The sequence below is a fragment of the Staurois parvus genome, unplaced genomic scaffold (genome assembly GCF_062004578.1).
Source record: "Staurois parvus isolate SC_StPar_1 unplaced genomic scaffold, SC_StPar_1.0 ptg000183l, whole genome shotgun sequence".
In the NCBI taxonomy this organism is placed as follows: Eukaryota; Metazoa; Chordata; class Amphibia; order Anura; family Ranidae; genus Staurois; species Staurois parvus.
In genome coordinates, this window is record NW_028317979.1 from 894,635 (window position 1) to 911,655 (window position 17,021).

A 17,021-nucleotide genomic window follows, 5' to 3' on the forward strand; every position below is an offset into this window, starting at 1 on the left:
TTCTGTGATTGGTGAGACTCTCCCCCATTCAAAGATCCTGTTAAAGGCTATGCAATAAGTGAGACCTTTTCTGAATGGAGGAGAGGGTGGGAAGGGGCATGTCTCCATTGAATTATCTTTAGTGCAGTCTGGAGATCCAAAGCTGTTAACCCCCATAGTGCCAGAAGTTCAGCAGCAGGAAGAGGACAATGTAACCCAGCAGTGAACATTTCTACAGAATCCAGCAGCCTGTTGGAGACAGGGACATCCTTCACTACGGGTAAGTAACATAGAAGGGAGAGAATTTTTTTACATTTAAACATCAGCTTTAACCGTACTGGAAAAAAGGTCAAGTTACCATTCTGGCTTTGTAGTCTGGCAAGGCTGTGCACATTTTAAAACTGCGATAAATCTTTTGGCAGATAAAAGAGCTCCAATATATACATTGAGCTGTTAGCCTGGAGCTGCTTTAAAGAAAGACCTAAATTGATTCCCAAATTTCAGTTTAATAATGAAAGTAGTAATCAGCTCATCTCACTTGGTTTCCTTTTTGGACAGGGCCTATAAAATTATGTTTAGCAAATTTTTCCAGTTGGTTACATGCATTTTGTCAGATGTGAAAAAAGGAAATAATTCTTTGGCCATGTATGGAAATATGGAGCATGGGTTAATAGACTATTCAAATGGAAATTGCACAGGAAATGATGGTTGGCAATATTGTATTATGATAAGGGTATCGTTATACAGAAAATGTAATAATGTGGGATCCCTTTCTGCAGAACAGGAAAATGTCATCTGTACTGTAGTAAAAGATATTCTGATAGATACAAGCTAAGGAAATACATGGTCACAATTTAAATAGGATGAAAAAGATAAATCAGTCAAGTTTAGCTGCTAATAAATACCAGTTTTCAGAGACAGGCAATACCCCCATCTCAGAGAGCCTAATATTGCCTAACAGAGAGGAAACATCCATCCTGGCCCCACAAAGGTACTGGATATTGTACTTTCCTGTACTGTCCTTAACAGTTAACACCGTGGATACCTGGAGTTTTTTTATACTTTACCTGCTATGCTGAAACATGCATCAGTCTTAAAAAAAATTTCCAAACTAAATTCCTGCTGTTAACCCTTGTAGCATTAATAAAGGGCCAGTAATGAATCTAATGAGTCTAAATGAACTGCCTGCATTCTCACTTTGTTTCTCCAACATATTTTCTCAGTGCAGGTTTAAGGAGACGTTATGCTTTGAGTCATGAATATTCAATCTTACATTATTATAATCATATATAAGGATCACTTGCAAAATATTCACATTCTTCCATCTTTCTTGACCTAACTTTAGCTTGTTTAATTTGTGTTATATGGTATCATGCACAATTCAGATCACAACAGCTTCAAGCAAGATTTACCACATGCAGACTTTTTTTTCAATTGCACCTAGCCAACATGAATCAGCACTGCACACCAGCAACATTATTTATTTATTTATTTATTACAGGTACTTATATAGTGCTGTCAATTTACGCAGCGCTTTACATATATATTGTACATTCACATCAGTCCCTAACCCTCAAGGCGCGTACAATCTAAAGTCCCTAAGTTACATTCATACACACATACTAGGGCCAATGTAGACAGGATCCAACTAACCTACCATAGAAACATTCAGTGAGCTTATTGAGCAAGCAGTAAGGACAAGCAGCACATAGGCAACCTCCCACTTGAGGCCACGTGTGGTTGCCTGTGTCTGCTGCTTGTTCTTACTGCTTGCTTATTAAACTCACTTGATGTTTCTACTTTGCTGGTGTGCAGCCCAGTTTTTTCTTAGTGCCGGTTCACATATATGCAAATTGGATGCGGCTTGAACCGCATTCAATCTGCATGACATATGAAAAAGCATTGTTTCCTATGGTGCTTCCTGTTGCTAAATGTGGTGCCTATTCACATATGTGCACTGGTGGTATAGATTCAGTGCGGTTTGAAAAAGAGTCAAGTACAATTTCTGAGCAGTGCCTTTAGGTTCAGGTGCGGATTATAGGCTATTGAATTCTATGGGAACTGTTTCTAAACTACATATGTGTGAACTGGAGAAGACCATGAGCTAATCCTGTCTGCACATGTTTGAATCAGCTCTTAATCAGTGTGCAGCACAATAGCGGAGACAAGCTCCTGGGCTTCAGTACCCAGCTATACCACAAGACGAAAGAGCGCAGCGGGATGTTTTTAAGCAATGGTGCGACTTGGCTGGTGTAGCCAACATGACAGCTTTATCCAACCACATTGTAATAACTTAAGTATAAAATTAATTTAAATATACAAATATATGATTTATTAAAAATGGTGCATAAATCTAAATGTAATGCAACAGTGTATGACAGGGGTGTCCATCCTGATGCCCAAGACAGCTATGAATGCAGCCCAAAACAAAATTGTAAACTTACTTAAATTTTTTTTGTGAAAAAATGTGTTTACACTTAGCGAACACATGCAGTCGAAGAAAAATGTGACAGTGTCTCTGTCCTTTATTTTTATAAGTTTTATTGTTATATTCCATTCTTCACAATCATGCCTTATTCATGTAATCAGTTTTTGGCAGCGTCTATATTTGTGAGCAATTATTTTCAAGGATGAAGCACACGAAGGGCAAAATATCTGATGAGCACCTTGAGAATTAATTGTGAATTGCTACTACATCCATTGAACCAGATATTAATGTTAGTCAAATATCGTACTTGTTTTATGTTGCCCTCTTTTACTTTTATAAGTAATATTACAAAAAAATGAAATTTTATTACTCAGATAGGTACATTATGTTATTATGACAGGTACTTTTTCTGCTCATCAGATATCCTTATTGTCAGTGTATTTTTTGTGTGGCCCAAGACAATTCCTTTTCTTCTAATGTGGCCCAGGAAAGGCAAAAGTTCAGACACCAGTGGTATGTCATCTGATCTAGGCGTCAGGGTTTACTGCTTTAATGCAGCGGTGAGCACTGTTAATTGGACCACTGTGCAGGGAGCTCCTCTAACGTCTGGAGACCCTAACTGCTGTGCATTTTGTTGAGCTGCGCTCTGGATTTCCAGCATGTTGCTAGCAAAGGGTATTTTACCCCAGCTGCAACAAATAGTGAGTAAAACAATGAAGCTATGCAGTCATATTGGTTCTACTTCTAAGTCTTTTTGCAATGTCTCTGAGGGGGATTGCAGTCTTTTGTCGCAGGAATTTGATGGTATGCAATCTCCCTCCCATGCTCTAGTATAGGGTGAGTGGGCAAGGCTACAGGGATAGGGAAGGACTTCGTTGGAACTTGGCTTGCATCTTCACTGTGTAGTATTTAAAGCCATTCAGAATTAAACAGAAAAGAACACCAGCTATGGGAATTTACCTAGCAAGGCACCTGGGTGTGTACATGAGATGCAGAAATGCAAAATCGAGATCCTTGGCAAGCAGGCAATGTTCTTGCATCAATATTTCTTAAATGTATTTATTAAAAATTTGCATAGCTGTTCATTCATCTAAACTGTGTTTAAAGTGGTTCTAAAAATGTTTTTTCTTTAAAATAAAAAGCATGTCATACTTATCTGCTTTGTGCACATAATTAATTTAAAGTAATTATACAATTACTTTAAATTAATTATGTGCAAAAAGGCAAAATCAAATGTTCTTAGGCTAAATTTCCGCAGATCGAATTTGTGACTGTGGAAAATACTGCATTCTGGCCACGAGATGGAGCCGAGGGGCATACTTATTATGCATTCTTATACACATTCTCCATCTGCAGAGACTATAGCATGAGAACATTTCATTTTGCCTTATTCACTCAGATATGCTTTGATGAAGTTTTAATGGACAAACTTATGCATTTTTTTTTATAAATACACCCCTAATTGTTCTTGTTTTACTTGATAATATATTAGTACATAATTTATGATCTGCTTTTGAATATGGAGACATCACTATTATTGAATTTCTCGTTTATTAGATGGCAGTGCTATTTCCTGTTTGGCGGGATCACAGAGGTTATTGCTCTGCAGATTCTCGCAGCTGTCGAACCAGTTGTTTTCCTTCCAAAGAAGCATGTTCTGCTTGGTGGGAAAGACATTCCCTTCACTATCTCTACTTTTATAACAGTTCCATCATGGCAGGAAAAGGGTGTGAAAAAAATGCCCCGCTAGTATTTGTCATGAAGACTTTTGTGTCTTTTGTAGCGTGCTGTGCTGAATAATGTAAATAAATATTGCTTTCTATTTGTTTCCAGGACAATGCATGCACCAGGTGTACGTCAAAGTGCTGTTTTGGCTGCTTTTGGATCTATGAAAAATGGCTGAAGTGCTTAAATCAGGTAAAGTACTTAATGTCTGTCTTTATCCCTGAATACCTGTTTAAACAAAAATGGAATCCTTACAAAACATGTATACAAAGTAATGTAGGAAGGGTTGGAAAAGGTTTGTCAAATTATGCAATTAATCAGCCTGTGCTTCATTATCAGGCCAATTTTCAGTTTTCAGTGCTGTGATAGTTTGACAATTACTCGTTTATGCACTACCATACCCAAAATAATTTAATATCATTTTTAAGACAGACAGATTTCTTTTGATGATAGTTCACCATCACTAAGGTTTTTTTTTTTACTGTCAGGCTCCATGCTCACTGGCTTAAAAAAACTCTGCTCCTAGAAGAGCGTAGCAGTTTGCCTGTAGAAGCAACTAATGTTAACCTATGTGTCCATGCACATTAGGTAGTCTAGAGGTATTTTTTATGCTCAGCGTTTAGAGGCAGAAAAAAACATTTTGCTTTTTTGAGATCCTTTTTCTGGCAGAAAAAAATGCTAAATGCTAGTACAAAAAATGCTCAGAATTTTTTTTTCTGCCAAGAGCACTAGTGTTTGTTTAACCGCTTTCCTGCCACCCCATAGCAGAAATACTGCTACAGGGCAGCAGGGGTGTGCAAAATCACGTATATACGTGATTTTGCATTTCTGGGCCCTACCCGCGCCACCATTGGCAGCTTTACCTGTCGATCACCGGGTCCCATGTTGGTATTGAGGAGGGTGGAGGGGTTAATAAACCGATCATGGAGAAATATTGGAGATCAGTTGTGCAGAATGGGGGGGGGGGGTGAAAGGTTTAGAAAAATACAATTCAACAGTCAAGGAAAATCCTTCTCATTGATCTGCTGCTGATTCACTCATTCATAGCATGTAATTGATACATTTCTACTTCCTTTCCTTTCAACATTGTAAGTGTGAATGGGAGGGATCTCCTATGTAAACATCCATGTGTTTACACTTGTGATCACCATGATTGGGTCACAGTCATTAATGGGTACAATGGCAGCCAGTGTGTGTTTTCTCCAGTGCTGTTTATAAACTGTCCACAACTTCACCATTCCCTGGTAGAAAGGCATGGCATGGAAGAACAAGATCCACTCTGCTAGCAGATCCTCACCCCATCACCGAAATGAAGAATATTTTTATGAAAGCTGACAAAAGTATTTTTAGAAAAGGTAAAAAAAATACCTCCTGACTTCCATCCACTCCCTAGAGGCCAGTGATGTCACTGATACCTCCTGGAAAAGATGGATGCTTAATGGCTCCTTCACATGTGAGGTTGTGGGGCAGTAAAACCCTGCTGTTGAGCAGTGCTTTTACTGTCCCATCCCCCAACCACTACCCCCTTTGGCAGCAGTTGGATATAAACACACTTTGCGAACTGTATCACAGATTAAACCCCCTATCAATTTCAGCAGGCATAGTGCCTGCTGGCTGTGACTTTTTAAATGAATGGGGCCACTCTGCATGCACCCCAAAACCACGTGCAATACAACACCTCCTCACCACCTGTCAAACGCTCTCTGAAGAGCATTTGGAACACAGATCATTTTTTAGAGAGCACCGCTAGTGTGAACAAGCCCTACAAGCCTGCGAGAATGCACTTCAGCACCGAAGTACAATATGTGTTACAACAGATACAGAAAACTCTAATAAGAATTAAAAAACACAGTGTACCTGATAGTAGGCCTGATGCCTAACCAATGAAATTCCAGCAACTGCTCCTTAGCGCATCCAAGGAAAAACATGAATTTTGTGACCAGATTTATGGTTCTTATTTTACACTTTTTTTCTTTTTAAATGAAAATAGACATGTGCAAAGGTTGTTTCAGGTGAGAATGTGTAACATAGTATTGAAGGCAAAGTGCACCCACATGTAAGAAGCAAAGTACCAAACATTTAATTACTAGGTTAATGGAAGAATGTCTTTATTTAGTGACAGCAGAATGACAGCTTACACGAAAACCTGCAAGTCTAATCTGGCTATACCTGAAATATAGAATTATTGGATATTGATCTTTATTGTTTGTGCAATTTGCCATGTTTCTCGAGATTTCATCATAACCACTCCGATTCTGCCTGTAGTTTTAAAAATACAGTAAATGTATCCGTCTGCTTTGTTACAACTCTGCTTGTTGTGCTGCCGGTCACTATACAGCACAAAATGGTGTCACCTCCACATCATAAGTCTAGAAGTTCTGGGTACAGGCACAGTGCATGTGATGTCTGTAAAATCCTGAACAGAAAATGAACAATACAAACTTATATACATACACACACACACACCATAAACCTGGTTTTTATTTTATTTTTTAAATTAATGTTAAGTAAAAAAACAAAAAACAAACTCAAAACAAAAACGTAATATACTGCAGCTTACCAGTCCCTAGATGTGGTGGCTGCATTAGTTTTCGTTTTTCAGTACAATAACTTTTACAGCAAGTGCAGAAAATACCTGTTGATTTTGCCAGAAATGCAGAGGGGGGGATTATCAAAACTGAAGAAAATCTAGAGAAGCTGTGCAGGGCAACCAGTTAGCTTCTATCTTCAGCTTGTGCAGTTAGCCTTTGAAAATGAAAGATAGAAACTGAATTGTTGCAATACACATATACACAAGATTCTGACTACTTCAGATTTGTTAAATTGCCCTCATTGTCGTTATCACTGGAACCAGAAACAATTTTTTTTGTGTGTAATCTGCTAAACCTATCACGCCATATGTAATGGAGATGAACAAAGGCAAATGTTTGAAGTCCGGCCTGGGTGACAACCATTGTTCCCTCCATAGATAGAGTGGATGAGTGTAGCCACCCAGGGGAAGTCTGTTATGTGCAGGATTACTAGGTGAAAATACAAAGGGTGTGCGGGACTTTTAATTTTACAGGTATAAAAAGGGATGCTAGGATGGCGGTACTACATGCAGCAGTAAGTAGCAAGTGTGTCCTGTTACTGATAGGCAGTGCACATGTCGCAGGCCAGTATAGAGAACATTAATCAAGATGGCAGACAACAGTGTTAGTGTGTGCATAGAACAGTGTGCAGTGATGACGTTTCTTGTGATCGAATTCACGAACATGTGCATTACACTGGGTACAGACAGCTTTCTGCTTTTGACTGGCGCAGAAGAGTTGAAGTCTGCACTGCTTTGAAGGAGCATTTTTGACAGGCAAAGACAGGATTTTCTGGATTTCATCATTACATGTGATGAAACCTGGGCACATCATTTCTCTCCAAAATCAAAACAGGCATCAAAACAAAGCAATGAAAGCATGCCGATTCACCAAGTTCGAGCAATTGCGTCTGCAATTAAAGTGATGGCAAGTGTTTTCTGGGACAAACATGGAATTATTCAGTTGGATTTTCTACCCCGTGGTGCCAATATCAACAGTGAATATTAGTGTCGTGTTTTGTTGCAGGGCAGTATGTCAAAAAATAAATGCAGTTTCCACTCCTTGAAATTTGTTCTTTTATTATATAAACTCAAACGTTCCGGTTTGACTTGAACGCCCCTCGTAAAACAAAGGTCAGTTTTTATTCATGTATATAAAACCATTATCCCAAATATCCCAAAAGGGTCAAAATAACTGTTGCTGTAAGCAGGGGCGGACTGACAACTCATGGGGCCCCCGGGCAATAGGGGATCATGGGGCCCCTATGTCCTTGCCCAAACTCAAAAGAGCCTATGAAAAAGGTATGAGGGGCATCTCATGGGGCCCCCTACTGACCCCGAGTCCTCGGGCAGTGCCCGAGTTTCCCAAAGGTCAGTCCGCCCCTGGCTGTAAGTACTTATGAGGTGTTAGTTGGAGTTCAACTTCAATTGTTAAACAAGTTTATTTAAATCTTCTGGTCTAACACAACCCTCTTCCCAGATTAGCAATACTGCTGTCCAAAGGAGTCTTTTTTTGCACCTCCATCCAGAATGGGGACAGGAAGTGTGCTATTTAGTGGATCACAAGGTGCAAATAAAGTAAAAAAAAAAGGAATAGTTGTCACTTTTAAAGACTGGAAAGATGCAATATATTACAGTATACACTGCTCAAAGGAACACTTTTTAATCAGAGTACAGTATCAAGTCAGTTAAACTCCTGGGATATTGATCTGGTCAGTTAAGTAGCAGAGGGGGTTTTTAATCAGTTTCAGCTGCTTTGGTGTTAATTAAATTAACAACAAGTGCACTAGATGGGCAACAATGAGATGTCCCCCAAAACAGGAATGGTTTTACAGGTGGAGGCCACTGAAATTTTTTTCCCTACCCATCCTTTCTGACTGTCTTTCACTAGTTTTGCATTTGGCTAGGGTCAGTGTCACTGCTTGTAGCATGAGGCGATACCTGGACCCTACAGAGGTTGCACAGGCAGTCCAACTCCTCCAAGATGGCACATCAATAGGTGCCTTTGCCAGAAGGTTTGCTGTGTAGCCCTGCACAGTCTCAAGAGCATGGAGGAGATTCCAGGAGACAGGCAGTTACTCTAGGAGAGCTGGACAGGGCCGTAGAAGGTCCTTAACTCATCAGCAGAACTGGTATCTGCTCATTTGTGCAAGGAGGAACAGGATGAGCACTGCCAGAGCCCTACAAAATGACCTCCAGCAGGCCACTACTGACCAAACAATCAGAAACAGATTCCATGGGGTTGGCTTGGTCCCTGTACTCACTGCCCGGCACCATAGAGCTCCATTGGCATTTGCCATTGAACACCAGAATTGGCAAGTCCACCACTGGTGCCCTGTGCTTTTCACAGATGAGAGCAGGATCACTCTGAGCACGTGACAGACGGGAAAGGTTCTGGAGAAGCTGTGGAGAATGTTATGCTATCTGTAAGATCATTCAGCATGACCGTTTTGGTGGTGGGCCAGTGATGGTCTGGGGAGGCATATCCATGGAGGGACACATAGACCTCTACAGGCTAGGAAATGGCACCCTGACTGCCATTAGGTAACAGGATAAAATCCTTGGACCCATTGTCAGACCCTACGCTGGTGCAGTGGGTCCTGGGTTCCTCCTGGTGCACGACAATGCTCAGCCTCCTGTAGCGAGAGTATGCAGGAAGTTCCTGGAGGATGAAGGAATTGATACCTTTCAAAGGCCCCCATGCTCGCCTGACATAAATCCAATAGAACACCTCTGGGATATCATGTTTCGGTCCATCCGACAATGCCAGTTTCACCTCAGACTGCTCAGGAGCTCAGTGATGGTGTGGTCCAGATCTGTGAGGAAATACCCCAGGACAGCATCCGTCATCTCATTAGGTGCATGCCCCGACCTTGTCAGGCATGCATAAAAACACGTGGGGGCCATACAAACTACTGAGTACCAATTGAGTTGCTTCAATGGAATTGCAGCAGAATGGACTAGCCTGCTGCATCATTTTTTCACTTTGATTTTCTTGGTGTCTTTGAATTCAGTCCTCTGTAGGTTGAAAATTTTTATTTCCATCAAAGGATGCGGCATCCTTACCTTCCTAACACATTGCCCAGTCCATATCAGTATAGATTTCCAGCATGATATTTTTCCCCATTGAGATCTGATGTGTTTTCAAAGTGTTCCTCTAATTTTTTTGAGCAGAGTAATTGAGCTGCTTACAGTGGTGTCAGCACTGGGCACCTGAGAGTTTAATATTCACATGTGGCTTGCCATGTACAAACTAGTTTACTTTTGGAAATCTGTTTTGACAGCTTGAGCTGGAATCCGTGTATGGTTTTGCTGATTGAGGTGTTGTTTTGCAGTGCCTTGGTGATCACTGAAGTGGAGTAATTTTCTGTCATTAGGATTTCTTGGAAATATTATGACAAATGTCATTATCGGAGTAAGAGTTGACTTTCTGGAGCTAATAAGCAGAGTAAATATTTCATGCTGTGAGCGTGTATGGAGAGCTTGATAAGTACAGTCCTGTTGGCTCAGCATGGGTGAACACATAGCATGGCCCATGTTCAGCTTTGTGTATTAGCTAAATGGACCGTATATTGCAGAGCTTGTGTGTACCACTTTGTGTTATGAGACTGTTTTAAAGGAGGAAAGCCTGCACAATGAACTATCTGCTTGACATGCAGCTACTGTTGAAAACAGCTGTGGATGGATTACATCTACCTGTGCTGTATTGAACTGTATTGCTTCTGTAGGATAGAACAGCTATAAGAGAAGGCTTTAATGAAGAGTGAATCCCATCTTCTTATGTGGAGAGGGTTTAGGGCTGATGCCTTACCAGAACATCTGTTAAAACGCATGTGACGCACATGAATTTAGACTGGCACTCCAGCACACATATACAGTAGATGGCAACACATGTGCAGCACAACACAAATTGCACACATTGTAGCACACTGTCTTGCACAAAATACTGCAAGCTCATTAGGGTGCCAATTGAAGTAAATGTGAACCCTTACCTTCTAAAACAACCCATTCAATGCAAGACTACACATATGTGTGTGTATATGTAGTGCTACCCTCTTGAGGGCCGCTCAGTTTTTGGGTTCCCCTAAGCTCTACACAGCCAGGCAACACTCATTTTCCACACTTTCACCCAAAGTCAGTAAACAGTCCATGAGCTTGGTTTTTCTTGTTTTATTAGGGCTTAACAACTTTGATAGGGAAAAAGGGTTATAGGGTCAATTTGACTGAAGAAACAGAATAATGAGGACTTTCCTGCTCTGGCACACTAAAACAAACAACAAACGCTTGACTGCGTTCCAGCCAAAACTATTACAGTCCTTAGTAAAGTAATCAGCGTCTAGGAGCTTGGTGTCCCTTGAGTGTAATTCTAGCAATGTGACAATGTGTAGGAGCTCTTGGTCCCCTTTGTGCACAGAATGTCAGCCCATCTGGCTTTGGTATCTGATCCCAAGATAAGGGATTAGGTAAGCTATGAACTGTCCCCTGAAGACTTGCCAGAACTTGCATCCAGCAGACCTCTCCCTTCTAGGCCCTGGGGGTGTAGAGGTACTCACACTGTCCTTGTCCTGCCCTGTGGATAGAACTGCTTTCAGGCCTTCTAGCTGGGCTGGTTCCTCTACTAGCTTTGCAGGCTGTCCTTCCCAGGTTGATTTCAGGGCAGTGCAGCTTCCTCTTTCAGCTTCTCCTTAACTTCCAGCCTCCAGTCTGGAAGCAGAACCTCCTCCTCCAGAGCTCCCTTCCAGGCTACACAGCAACACCTCTCAGCAATCCATCCTCCACCTGACTCCCCTGCTAGTATGGCTCTTTTATATTTATGGGCTGGTCTACCACAGTACCACAGCCTCCTCTCTGGGATTTCTCAGACTTCCATGAATATGCTGACTGAAGTATCCACCCTTCTGCCCTTTGGCTTCCGGAAGCTTCCATGGACCTCCAAAACCAGGTGGAGGCGAGAGTCCCAACCTGCTGGGTCATGCATCCTGACCTTACACTGAAACCACAGTAATTCAGGCTCACTCACTACCATGGGCCAAAAAATACATTTATAGTACACTAGCCCCACCTGATGGGAGCTACAGCACATTTACACAAAAAACAATTATAAATACTTTTTTTCATAAGTGATCACATGACCTCTTCTCAGCTATATAAGGTGCTTAGAGAGCTGGGGGTGGAGACTGCAGGAGAAGTTGTCAGCAGGAGGCAGAGAAACAACAGTACACTGATCTTTCCAGTGAGCAGTGGGGTTTATTTACTAAAGCTGGAGAGTGCAAACTCAGGCTCACTTCTGCACAGAAACCAATCACAGAACTTGGGGACCATGAGCCATATATTTCCATAGCATTGCAGAACATTGGGACCATGAACTGTGCACATCATAGCTTCTTAGGACATCTGGGCATCATGAGCCAAGTATTCCATAGTATCACAGGGCATGGGGACCATGGGACAAGCACTTAATAGCAGCGCAGGACATGAGTACCACAAACCATGCATTCTACAGCATTGCAAAACATAGGGACCATGAACTGTGCACTCCACAGCATCGCAGGACATGGGGATCATGAGCTTTGTAGTTCCCATGTCTTGAAATGCTATTAAGTGCATGGTCAATGGTCTCCATGCCCTGTGATGATATGGTATGCACGGTTCATGGTTCCTATGTCCTGCAATGCTATGGAGTGCATGGATTATGGTCCCCATGCCCTAAGATGCTATGGAGTGAACAGTTCATGTCCCCATATCTTGTGATGATATGGAGTACACAGTTCATTGTCCCGTGTCCTGCAATGCTATGAAGTGCATGGCTCCTAGTCCCCATGTTCTGTGATGATATGAACTGTACAGTTCCTGGTCCCACAGGTTTCTTGTAAAAGCTTTATTTATGTGTTTATTTATTTTTGTCTGTGAATTGCCAGAGCTTGGAAGGGTTAGAACCTCTGTCAGGTTCTTATTACTGTCTATATTCCCACTTGGAGGATTACCCTTCACTACCTGTCCTGCTGACACCTTAGGGCTCAATTAAACTGCAGGGGTATGGACAATCTTGTAGTACAAAAATGCACATATTTGAAGCACAGCAAATCCTAAAGGTGGCAGAGCACAAAAGAACTGAATGAAAGCCAGATTGGTACCTGACCATGAGACCTGTCAAAGTCACATGGCCAGCTCCAGTCAGAGCACTCTCTGCTCCCTTAATTGGACTCTACTGGTTATGCACTGTGTAGTTGTACACTGCTCAAAAAAGTAATACCATTGTCTAGCCTGTAGAGGTCTGTGCGTCCCTCCATGGATATGCCTCCCCAGACCATTACTGACCCACCACCTGAATGGTAATGCTGAACTATGTTACAAGCAGCATAACGTCCTCTACGGCTTCTCCAGAGCCTTTCATGTTTGTCACATACGCTCAGGGTGAACTTGCTCTGCTCTCATCTGTGAAAAGCACAGGGCACCAGTGGCAGACCTGTCAATTCTGGTGTTCAATGGCAAATGCCAATTGGGCTCTATGGTGCCAGGCAGTGAGCACAGGGCCCACTAGAGCAGTGTTTTTCAACCTTTTTTGTGCAAAGGCACACTTTTTTCATGAAAAAAATCACGAGGCACACCACCATTAGAAAATGTTAAAAAAATTTACCTCTGTGCCTATATTGACTATATATAAAGTAATTCTCTTGAATAGGAATCAAACACAAAGAAATTATTTTATAATTACTTTATTATGAAATAATAAAGTATTTTATAATTGGACCCGGGGGCCGGACCAAGAGTAGATGAATGATGTGTATGTGTCATCCATAGTAAGTATAGTAATATTCCCCCATAGTAAGCATAGTAATTAATCCCCCATATAGTAATTCATACACCATAGTAATTCATCCCCCATATAGTAATTCATCCCCCATAGTAATTCATCCCCCATAGTAATTCATCCCCCATACAGTAATTCATCCCCCATGTAGTAATTCATCCCCCATATAGTAATTCATCCCCCATAGTAATTCATCCCCCATAGTAATTCATCCCCCATAGTAATTCATCCCCCATAGTAATTCATCTCCCCCATATAGTAATTCATCCCCCATAGTAATTAATCCCCCATATAGTAATTCATCCCCCATATAGTAATTCATCCCCCATAGTAATACATCCCCCATATAGTAATTCATCCCCCATAGTAATTCATCCCCCATATAGTAATTCATCCCCCATAGTAATTCACCCCCCATATAGTAATTCATCCCCCATATAGTAATTCATCCCCCATAGTAATTCATCCCCCATAGTAATTCATCCCCCATATAGTAATTCATCCCCCCTATAGTAATTCATCCCCCATAGTAATTCATCCCCCATATAGTAATTCATCCCCCATAGTAATTCACCCCCCTTATAGTAATTCACCCCCCATATAGTAATTCATCCCCCATATAGTAATTCATCCCCCATAGTAATTCATCCCCCATAGTAATACATCCCCCATAGTAATTCATCCCCCATAGTAATACATCCCCCATATAGTAATTCATCCCCCCTATAGTAATTCATTCCCCATATTAATTCATCCCCCATATTAAGTCCCCAAGCCCCCCCTGTGTCAATTCACTTACCTTTGCTCCGCGCGTTCCTCACGCCGTTCCGGTGTAGGTCTCCTATGAGGATCTGTCCCCCTCGACGTATCTGCGCATGTGCCAGTTTCAGGCATTAGCAGCCGATCGGCGATCTCCGGCACATGCGCAGATACGTCGAGGGGGACAGATCATCCTGACAGTATCACTCTCCGTGGGCCGGATTAAAAGGTCCGCCGGGCCGTATACGGCCCGCGGGCCGTAGTTTGCCCGTCTATTTGTGAGCCGAGGCAATTTTTCCCACGGCACACCAGACAATATCTCACGGCACACTAGTGTGCCGCGGCACAGTGGTTGAAAAACGCTGCACTAGAGGACGTCGGGCCCTCAGGCCACCCTCTTGAAGTCTGTTTCTGATTGTTTGGTCAGAGACATTCACACCAGTGGCCTGCTGGAGGTCATTTTGTAGGGCTCTCGCAGTGCTTGTTCTGTTCCTCCTTGCAAATAAGGAGCAGATACCGGTCCTACTGATGGGTCAAGGACCTTCTACAGCCCTGTCCAGCTCTCCTAGAGTAACTGTCTTTTTCCTGGAATCTCCTCCATGCTCTTGAGACTATGCTGGGAGACATAGCAAACCTTCTGGCAATGGCACGTATTGATGTGCCATCCTGGAGGAGTTGGACTGCCTGTGCAACCACTGTAGGGTTCAGGTATCGCCTCATGCTACCAGTGGTGACACTGACCCTAGCCAAATGCAAAACTAGTGAAAGACAGTCAGAAAAGATAGGGAAAAAATGTCAGTGGCCTCCACCTGTAAAACCATTCCTGTTTTGGGGGTTGTCTCTTGTGCACCTGTTGTTAATTTCATTAACACCAAAGCATCTGAAACTGATTAACAACCCCCTCTGCTACTTAACTGACCAGATCAATATCCCAGGAGTTTAATTGACTTGGTGCTATACTCTGAATAAAAAGTTTTCTTTTAATTTTTTTGCGCAGTATATAATTGAGAGTGAGAAAACATAAAGTATCTTCTCAGTTTTAAATAGGCTCTATATGTATCAATGTATTATATGAATTCAGCGGGACAGTCAATAAGAGAAAATTTCCCCATCTGAGATACAGGTTTGCTAACAAAGTTTCTACCCCAACCCACTACATAACAAACAATAAAGACAGTTTTAGACTAGATTCCTCCTTATTCTTTTGGCACTGGTGTTAAAGCGAGGAGAATTTTTTTTTTATTATTCTCTCTCCAGGATCTAAAATAAGTGAAGGGAGTTTTCATTCTTTTGTCTGGCAGTAAATCCGTTCCTTCATTACAGGACATAAAGCTTCCCAGATATGTTTTACAGTGCATTATATATTGCCTAATATTCTTAGTATGTAGTAATGAGGAAACACAAGATTTCACATGGAGTGTAATTACTTGAATTTCATGACAATTTACTGATATCCTTTCAATACACTAACCGAAAATCTTATTTAGTAACACCTTATTGATATGCTTGCTACATAGTACATAGATGTCGAAAAACAGAGCATAAAGCAGTATTTAACCTAAAAAAAAAAAAAAAGTACAGCGATATAATAAAAATAATTCTAAAGAACTGCATTATGTGACAGTAGTACATTGTTCTGTCTTCATTAAAGGAGATCTGAACCAGGGGTCCTCAACTTTTTAAAGGAACAAGGGCCACTTAAGTGATTTGGTAACTGGTCGCGGGCCATAATGAAATGAGATGGTAATTTTGATTTTTTGTTTTTTATTTTGAATAGCAAAATTTAAATTTTTTCCCTGCAGCCTTTGAATGCCAGTGGAAGAGGAGAAGAAGCTGGCTTTCAGCGGTTGCAGGAGGAAAATGATGATCACCCCTCCTGTCCAAGTGTAAAAACAAAATGTGAAAGGGAGGCTGCATGGGCCCCCTGGAGCATGGGACAGGGTCGCCTTTGCAACCCTTGATGCTACAGCAGTGGTTGGGAGTATGTGGTAAAAGCATGTCTCAACCATGGGGTTTTACTGTCCCATAAACCAAAAAAATGTAAATGAGGCATTACAGTCCTGGGCCCCCTATAATGATGCTTTCACGCTAATGCACTGTGGTTTAACTGCACTGTGGGTGCAGCGCAGGGCACCTGCAGTTTTCCTGCAGGTTAGCTGCACTGAGCAAGAGACTTCTATTATATCTTATCTTATTCTACACTTTCTGAAAGGTCACCAAACTTAAAGGATGTAATAGAAATCTGCGCTGCACCAGCGGATCAGTGTGAAAGCAGCCTTATAGTTGTTAACCCTTTTATAGGTGATAATATGCCCATTGCAAAAGCCCAGTGTATGGGTTGTTTAATCACTAGCCTACTGGGCACTTATACACCCTTCCTGCCCAGGCCAATTTTCAGCTTTCAGTGCTGTCGCACTTTGAATGACAATTGCGCGGTCATGCAACATTGTACCCATATGAAATTTGTATCATTTTTTATAGACAGAGCTTTCTTTTGGTGGTATTTAATCACCTCTGGGTTTTTTTTATTTTTTGCCAAACAAACCAAAAACAACTGAAAATTTTGAAAAAAAAAAGTTTTTTTCTTAGTTTTTGTTTTAAAATTTTGTAAATAAGTGATTTTTCTCCTTCACTGATATGCGCTAATGAGGCTGCAGTGATGGTCACTGATAGGTGGCACTGATGGGCACTGATGAGGAGGCACTGGTAGGTGGCACTGATGGGCATTGACAGGCATCACTGATGGGCAC

The 17,021-nt window shown here is 41.5% G+C and overlaps 1 protein-coding gene across 3 annotated transcripts in view; it reads left to right on the forward strand.

Moving 5' to 3' along the window:
- The window catches only part of SLC44A3 (solute carrier family 44 member 3), a 152,558-nt gene that overhangs the window by 94,992 nt on the left and 40,545 nt on the right, over positions 1 to 17,021 (forward strand). For all 3 annotated transcript variants that reach the window (XM_089677272.1, XM_089677271.1, XM_089677270.1), the window contains exon 13: positions 4,241 to 4,324. In XM_089677272.1, coding sequence (XP_089533398.1) covers positions 4,241 to 4,324 — 84 coding nt within the window. The remainder of the gene's footprint in view (positions 1 to 4,240; positions 4,325 to 17,021) is intronic.